The sequence below is a fragment of the Quercus lobata genome, chromosome 1 (genome assembly GCF_001633185.2).
Source record: "Quercus lobata isolate SW786 chromosome 1, ValleyOak3.0 Primary Assembly, whole genome shotgun sequence".
NCBI classification, from domain to species: Eukaryota; Viridiplantae; Streptophyta; class Magnoliopsida; order Fagales; family Fagaceae; genus Quercus; species Quercus lobata.
Window position 1 is genome coordinate 51,279,667 of NC_044904.1, and position 8,540 is coordinate 51,288,206.

The following is an 8,540-nucleotide window of genomic DNA, read 5'->3' on the forward strand; positions in this document are numbered from 1 at the left end:
AAGCGTTAGAGAGGGGTCAATTAATCTTACCTCGATTTGTGAGAATGTCGGCCCTTTTATAGTGGTGGAGAGGTGGCTCTTTACCTCCAGATCTTTCCAATGTGGGACTATAGTGGTGGAGAGTAGGCTTTTCTTCTAGAACTCCATATCTTTCCAATGTGGGACTCTGATACCAATCTTTTCAGGGCTTTACTTGGTCATTTCGGATTATGGGCCCTCAGCGATGGGCCTCCAAGGCGCGCAGGATCACCTCTACATAGGCCCAACAGTTTATATCCGTCAGGCCCATTAAGGTAGGCCCGTCAGGACTCATATTTCATCATCTTCAGTTGCCCCCTTCACCCCAATGATCCATCCGCTTCTAGGTCAGAGGATCAATGGGGTGACGATCACAAAGTACGAGCATGACGGGTATTTTAATGACGGAATGAGATCCGTGAGGCTAAGAAAGTTTACACTAATTGTCGGATTCATAAAAGATAAGATGACGGTTCCAGACGGATCAACCCGTCAGGAGAAGACTCATCAAGTTGATGGTTACATGAAGGGTTCAATTTGTTGAAGTGTACTGATAGGTTATCAGCATTTATTGAGCATGACACGTGTCAATCTCTAAGTGGCCGTTGTATAGGATCGAAGCGTCGCTTCGTCTTCCGTGCATCTCCTATATATATATAAGGCGCCTTACTACCATTTTCACAATTTTTACCCTGAAAACGACTGTCAAAGCGAAACCGTCAACCTTGTCAGAGCACCCCGTCGTGGTCGAGAATCTACCGATTATAACAACCGTCACCCCTAATCCGCCAAGTGTGGTAAGTACTTCAATACATTATCAAGTACATTTCCGTCCATGCATTGTTGTTAGGCTTATTATACCCGTCAGTGATTACAAACCCGTCAGTCTTAGGTTTTATCGTCAATTGTAGGAAATGTCTAGTGCGTCAAGTAACCAGTCGGTGGTTCGTGACGGGACGGAATACGAGAGTGTATACCCGTCTGGTCATAAGGACCAAGAGAGTCCCGGCGAAGATAGGAGTCCGTCCGCCTCCTCTTCGTCCTCTACAGATGAGGATGTGGAGATAGTTGAAGTAGATGGTTCTGATGACGACGGGAATCAGGCACTGGAGTCCGTTGTAGGTGCTGATGGACTGAGGAAGTTCATCATGTTGCCAGAGTGGACAGTGCATAAGTTCACATCCGTCATCAGGGAGAAACATTTCAGCACTTTTAGAATTAACTTCCAAATACCGGACTACGTTTCCATCCGTCTGCCCCATGTGTCGGAGAAGTGTTACTATGAAGGGGTAGAGGGTGTCGGGATTTACGAGCAGGCGTTGAAGGCAGGACTCCGGTTCCCGCTCTCTACACTTCATAGGGAACTTTTGCATTACCTAGGGCTGTCCGTCACACAGATATCCCCTAACGCCTGGAGAGTCTTCATAGCCATGGAGATTCTTTATGGTGCATGGTCGAACGGAGAGAGGAGACTGACGGTACGTGAATTTCTTCACAACTACCGTCCAGATGAGATCTCTGGGTCAAGGGGGATGTATAGCTTTGCTAGTCGGAGCCCCTTGTTGAAGGTGATCTTTGAGACCCCAGACTCAAATAGAGACTGGAAGAGTCGTTACTTCTTCCTGGAGGGTAGCAGATGGATGAACCATCCAGGGGAGACGGAGTACCTGCCCGTTGACACAACCTGGGCAGTGATAAACCAATTGCGTATGCACCCGTCTTAGTTTTGTTCTGCTTTTCATATCCGTCCATTTTTATGTGTATATTCTGATCGTCTTTCTTTGTAGGTAGACGGCGCCCGCAAGTTAGCCTTGAGGAGTTCAGTTTCCTTGAAGAGATTTGCAGAAAAACTAAGCCGGAAGAAAGGACCTGGGCCAAGTTAGTGAATCCAAAAATAATACATTGGTATTGTGACGGTCCAGAACCTACTCGCGAGGCCATTGCATACGACGAAAGAATACACAAACGTGAGTCCGTCAACTTTCACTCTTGAACTTAGCTTTTAATGAGTAAAAATCTTAATCCGTCCTGTATTTGCAGAAATGGACGACGCCAAGAGAAGGGCGATGATAAAATCACTAGCCTTCGAGCAAAAGAAGACGGGTGAAGTTGTTGTTCCTAAGATGCCGGGGTCGTCGGCTAAGAGGAAGCAGCCGCCAAAGTCTGACCGTCCATACAAGCAGCCAAAGGTTTCCTTGGAACCTGTTGTGGGCTTGATGGCTGAAGGTGTTAAGACCGTCACCCAAGCCAAACATGGAACCGGTAAGGGCTTAATGCATGCCCCACCCGTCAACGAGGAGAAGCCCCCTTCCCTTCTCCGTGACGACTCGAAATATGCCTTGGAGAAACTTTCGTCGATAATTTCCGCAGAGGATTACGAGGATCTGGGGAATCATTCGACGGAGGCAATGGGGGAGACGGGTTTATTCGCTGTTGGACAGGTAACTGTTTTTTCTTACCGGTTTACATCCGTCATTGTATGCCCGTCCACTCTTTGCTCTCAATCTTTTGACTTTGCCTATTTCAGTCCTTAGTTATGATGAAGGGTTTGATGGATCGCTGCCTCAACCGTGAAGCGGCTCTGGAGCGTGTACGGACAAAGGCTGGGCAGACGGAGGAGGAGCTTAGCCAACTGTACAAGTGGAAGTCCAAAATGGAGCAGAAGTTTGAACTGTCTGAGAAGACCAGGCAAGAGTTCGAACAGAGGACGGAAGAAGCTGAGAAGGCCTTGAGGGGAAAGGAAGATGAAGTGAAGGACCTGAAGAAGAAGCTCCGTCAGGCCAAGGAAGATGCCGTCAACGAGTATCGCGACTCAGAGGCATTGTTGAAGGAGCTTGGGGGATCATTCCTTCAAGGCTTCGACGATGCACTCCGTCAGATAAAGAAGGCCTACCCAGAGCTGGACGTCTCCATGATATCCGTCAGCGACCAAGATCAGACATCTGCTTTGCCCGTCGCTTCAGACAACACGGAGGACCTCTTTGGAGACGAAGCAGCTCAGGGTGACGGAGAGTCCGCTATGCCGAAGGAGATTCCTGTTGCCGACGCCAAGAAAGTTGATTAAACCCTTGTAACTGTTGAGGAGGATCCGTCCCCTTTTTAAATATTTTTAGTACTTTGTAAACGGTTTGTTTTAAGTTTGCTATTGTATTGAACAATGTTTTTCTTTCATAATATGCTTCTTCATTATTTGTATCCGTTTAAGGATTTTCTCTCCGTCTCCTTGCATATTAAGCGTTAATTTGGACAAACTGTTCTGTTTATCCGTCCACTTAAAAAGTTTTCCTCAACTTTAATCGGACCCGTCTATGACGTATACGATATACTATCCGTCCATTTTTATGGATAGTTTTTTATCAAGTCGATGGTCCGTTCACCTTGTGGTGGTTATACCGTCCACTTTATGGACTTATTAAATTATTCACCGTTTAGGTGATCCGTCCACTTTGTGGAGGCTATACCGTCCACTTTATGTACGTATATAATTTATACAACGTTTTGTGCGATCCGTCCACTTTGTGGAGGCCGTACCGTCCACCTTATGGACTTGTATAATTCTCACCGTTTTGGTGATCCGTCCACTTTGTGGAGGCTATACCGTCCACTTTATGGACTTGTATAACTTCTATACCGTCCACTTTATGGACTTGTTTTGTTTTGGTGATCCGTCCACTTTGTGGAGGCTATACCGTCCACTTTATGGACTTGTATAATTCTCACCGTTTTGGTGATCCGTCCACTTTGTGGAGGCTATACCGTCCACTTTATGAACTTGTAGAATTACTCACCGTTTTGGTGATCCGTTCACTTTGTGGAGGCTATACCGTCCACTTTATGGACTTGTATAATTCTCACCGTTTTGGTGATCCGTCCACTTTGTGGAGGCTATACCGTCCACTTTACGGACTCGTAGAATTACTCTTCGTTTTGTTGATCCGTCCACTTTGTGGACCGTCCAACTTATGGACTTGTAACTAGCATTCGTTAACTTTGAGGACAATTGTAATGACATCCATGTAGAAGAAGATCATAGTTGTATCTAATTATAGAGATGCGTAAAGGAAAAGTGCCTGCCCCCTTGGGCTTAAAAAAAAAGGCACGACAAGATTGTAGCAAGAGAAACACAGTTTAAAGAAAAAACTTATAAATAGTTATAATAAAAGCCGAATGGAAAATTGGTTGCCGTTCGCCGTGTTACTATCACTGGTAGTATTTCCTCAAATGCTCAGCATTCCATGGATGCGGTAGCTTCTCCCCCTCTGTAGTCTCCAGGTGGTATGTTCCTTTCCTTTTCCATGCCGTGACTCTGTAAGGTCCTTCCCAGTTGGGGCCGAGTTTTCCCTGTGTAGGATCTCTAGCTGCACCCAGGACCCTCCTAAGTACCAGGTCTCCTACTTGAAAGTCTCTGTGTCGGACCCGGGAATTGTAATGTCTGGCCATGCGATCCTGGTATCTTGCGATCCTTTGCTCCGCCACCGACCTTACCTCATCTATCAGGTCCAGCTGTAGCCTAATAGATTCGTCGTTCCTGCTTTCGTCATGGTTGTGGACCCTGTAACTTGTGAGGCCAACTTCTGCGGGGATGACCGCCTCACTCCCGTATGTCAGTCGGAACGGCGTCTCTCCTGTCGGAGTCCTCGCCGTTGTCCTGTATGCCCATAGTATGCTCGGTAATTCTTCGGGCCATATTCCCTTTGCCCCCTCGAGCCGAGTCTTGATAATCTTTAGCAGGGATCGGTTCGTGACTTCAACCTGGCCATTGGCCTGAGGATGGGCGGGTGATGAGTAATGGTTTTTTATTCCTAGCTGTGTGCAGAAATCCCGGAAGTGGCTGTTGTCGAACTGCCTCCCGTTATCTGAGACAAGGACTCTAGGAATACCAAACCTGCATACGATGCACCGCCAAACAAAACTTCTAATGTTCTTTTCTGTAATGGTGGCCAAGGCTTCCGCTTCTACCCATTTTGTGAAGTAGTCAATACCCACTACCAAGAACTTCAGCTGCCTTACCGCTGTTGGGAAAGGTCCCATGATATCCAGTCCCCACTGAGCGAACGGCCATGGAGCCGTGATAGGGGTCAGCTCCTCAGCTGGCTGTCCGATAAAATTGCTGAACCTCTGGCATTTGTCGCAGCTTTTAACGTAAGACTCGGCATCCTTCTGCATGGTTGGCCAGTAATACCCAGCCCGTACCAGTTTGTGCACCAACGATCGCGATCCAGAGTGGTTCCCGCATATTCCTTCGTGTACTTCCCTCATTACGTAGTCTGCCTCCTCAACCCCGAGGCATCTTAGGTAAGGGCGGGAGAAACCTCTCTTGTAAAGAATGTCTTTTATCAGGACGAATCTTGCAGCTTGGACTTTCAGCTTCCTCGCTGCATTCTTCTCTTGTGGCAGTAACCCGTCCTTCAAGTACAAAGTTATCTGGGTGGTCCAGTTTCTTTCAGTGCGTATCTCCTGCATATTTTCGGGGTCTATTAGTGGAAAGAGTTGAACAAAGGAAAGTACATTACCCGGCGTCGTCACATTTTCTGCTGAGGCGGCTTTGGCTAGCCGATCGGCGAGCTCATTTTCTCCCCTTGGGATTTGGACGACCGTCGCTTTTAACCCGTTAACTCTTGCCCTCACTTGATCAAGATATCTCTTCAACCTTTCCCCCTTGCATTCGTAGTCTCCGTTTACTTGATTGGTCACGACCTGAGAGTCGCAATGGACGGCTACACTTTCAGCTCCGGCGGCCTTGGCTAGGTCAAGTCCTGCCGCCACCGCTTCGTATTCTGCTTCATTGTTGGTAATTGGGAAGTCGAGACGGACCATACATTCGATCTTGTCTCCTTCTGGTGACAACAACACTATGCCGGCCCCTCCAATTCGCCGATTGGATGACCCGTCGGTGTAGATGCTCCACTTGGGGGGTTCTTCTGCCCCCTTGTCCTCGTCACGCATAAACTCTGCTATGAAGTCTGCTACAGCTTGTCCTTTAATGGCCACACGCGGACGGTACTTGATATCAAACTCACTCAATTCTATTGCCCACAGCGTCAGTTGACCTGCGGCTTCAGGACTACTCAGTGCCCTTCGCAAGGGCTTGTCGGTCATTACGTTCACGGTATGGAATAGCTATCTTTGGGGCACGCTTTGTTAAGATCTGTGAAATCCACGCACATACGCCATTTGCCGCTCGCTTTCTTTACCATTACCACATTCACCAGCCAATCGGGATAGTAGACCTCCCTGATGAAGCTTGCCTCTTGGAGTTTGCGGACCTCCTCCGCTATTGCTTGGTCTCGTTCCGTTGCGAACACTCTCTTCTTTTGTCGGACGGGTGGAAATGAGGGCAATACATTCAATTTGTGTACCATGACCGAAGGATCGATTCCCGGCATATCGTCATGGCTCCAGGCGAACACATCCTTATTGCTCCTCAGGAAAGCTACGAGCTCTTGACGGATTGCGGGTTTGGCAAGCGTTCCGATCTTGGTTGTTCTGTCTGGATTGGAACTGTCCAGAGTTATCTCCTCCAGCTTCTCTGTTGGTTCCGCCACCGTTCGGTGCTCTTCTATGTTCAAGGCCTGGATTTGGTCTTGCATCTCCATCATAGCGACGTAGCATTCTCGTGCGGCAACTTGACTTCCGCGTAGCTCTCCTACCCCATACTCCGTCGGGAACCTTATCATTAGGTGGTAAGTTGATGTTGCCGCCTTCCACGAGTTGAGCGTAGGTCGTCCAAGAATGGCATTGTAGGCGGACGAGCAATCGACCACCAAGAATGTCACGTTCCTGGTGATTTGTTGGGGGTAATCTCCTACTGTCACTCGTAACGTTACCGAGCCCAAAGGGAATACCCTACTCCCTCCGAAACCAACGAGCGGGGCGTCTGTCGGTATTAGCAGGTCCCTGTCAATCCTCATCTGCTGGAATGCCGGATAGTACAATATGTCGGCCGAGCTGCCGTTGTCGATCAACACTCGGTGCACGTTGTAGTCTCCTGTCCGCATGCTGACGACGAGGGCATCGTCGTGTGGATGGTGTAGGCGCCGTGCATCCTCTTCCGTGAACCCAACAATAGGGCCTTCTCCGTTTGCTATCCTTGGCACTCTGCCCGTCAACTGGACATTCTGTACCATCCGAAGGTATGTTTTGCGAGCCTTCTTTGACGATCCGGCCGCAGCAGTTCCTCCGATTATCATTCTTATGTCTCCAATTGGGGGTCTTGGTCGCTCGTTTTCTCGGCGGAGGTGTTGTTCCTGTGGGGGTTGATCCGTTCTTCCCTTGTTGACGAACTTCTGCAGCTTCCCCTGTCGGATAAGGGCTTCGATTTGCTGTTTCAAGTCGTAGCAATCGGCCGTGTCGTGGCCGTGGTCACGATGAAAGCGGCAATATTTGTCTTTGGACCTTCTGCTGGGATCACTCTTCAGCTTTCCCGGGAACGTCAGGGACCCTTCGTCCTTAATCTGCATTAGGACTTGGTCTATCGGCGCGGTCAACGGGGTGAAGCTTGTGAATCTTCCGCCCGTGGGTTTTGGACGTCTGTCCTCCCTTCGATCTCCCATTCTTCCTTTCTTCCGTCCCTGGTCTTGTCGGGGATCCTCTTGTCTTTCCCTTTTCTTGGGTCTATCTTCCCGGGCTAGTAGCGCGTCTTCAGCGTTCATATATTTGGTGGCCCTGTAAAGCACCTCCGTCATGGTCTTGGGATCGTTTTTGTATAGGGAGAACAAAAACTTACCCCCCTTCAGCCCGTTCGTGAATGCTGCTACCAATATCTTGTCGTCGGCTTCGTCGATCGAGAGTGCTTCCTTGTTGAAGCGTGATATGTAGGCCCGCAGCGTCTCCTCCTCTCGCTGCTTGATATTCATTAAACAAGCCGTGGATTTTCTATGTCGGTGTCCTCCGATGAAATGCGTAGTAAATTGAGCACTTAGTTCCTTGAAGGTGCAAATGGAGTTGGGCGCTAGCCGGCTGAACCAAATTCTTGCTGCTCCCTTCAGGGTTGTAGGAAAGGCCCTGCACATAATCGCGTCTGCCACTCCCTGAAGGTACATCAGGGTCTTGAAGGTCTCTAGGTGATCTAGAGGGTCCTTGACTCCGTCATAACTATCCATATTTGGTATACGGAACTTGCTCGGCAGGGGGAAAGAGTTGACGGCTATTGTGAAGGGCGAGTCAGTCCTGTTGACAAGGTCGTCAAGATCACTCGACACTCGACCCTTGAGAGCGTTCATCATTACATCCATCTGTTCCTTAATCGCCTGCATCTCCACGATGATGGATTGGGGAGTCGTATCCGTCGGGGTAGGGATGTTAACGTCCCGTCGCACTGGTCTGCTCGGGGCGTTACTCTCCTGTTGTCCGTCCTGATCTCTCCTTTCAGCGCTGGTCCCCTCCTGATCCGCTCCTTGGTTATTGATCGCCGCAGTCTTTTGGTTCAGTTGCTCTTCTAGGTCGTGGTTTTGTTTGGTTAGGCGCTCCACTGCTGCGGCGAACGTCCTGACTTGTTTCTCAAGGGCAGTCGTAGGGGTTTC

At 49.0% G+C, this 8,540-nt stretch overlaps 1 protein-coding gene across 1 annotated transcript; it reads left to right on the forward strand.

The window, feature by feature from the left end:
- Positions 1-2,060: 2,060 nt before the first annotated feature.
- LOC115955339 lies at positions 2,061-3,082 on the forward strand. The gene is made up of 2 exons (XM_031073439.1): positions 2,061-2,459; positions 2,546-3,082. The coding sequence occupies exons 1-2, from the start codon at positions 2,061-2,063 to the stop codon at positions 3,080-3,082; spliced, it is 936 nt and encodes a 311-aa protein (XP_030929299.1).
- The last annotated feature ends 5,458 nt before the right edge of the window (positions 3,083-8,540 follow it).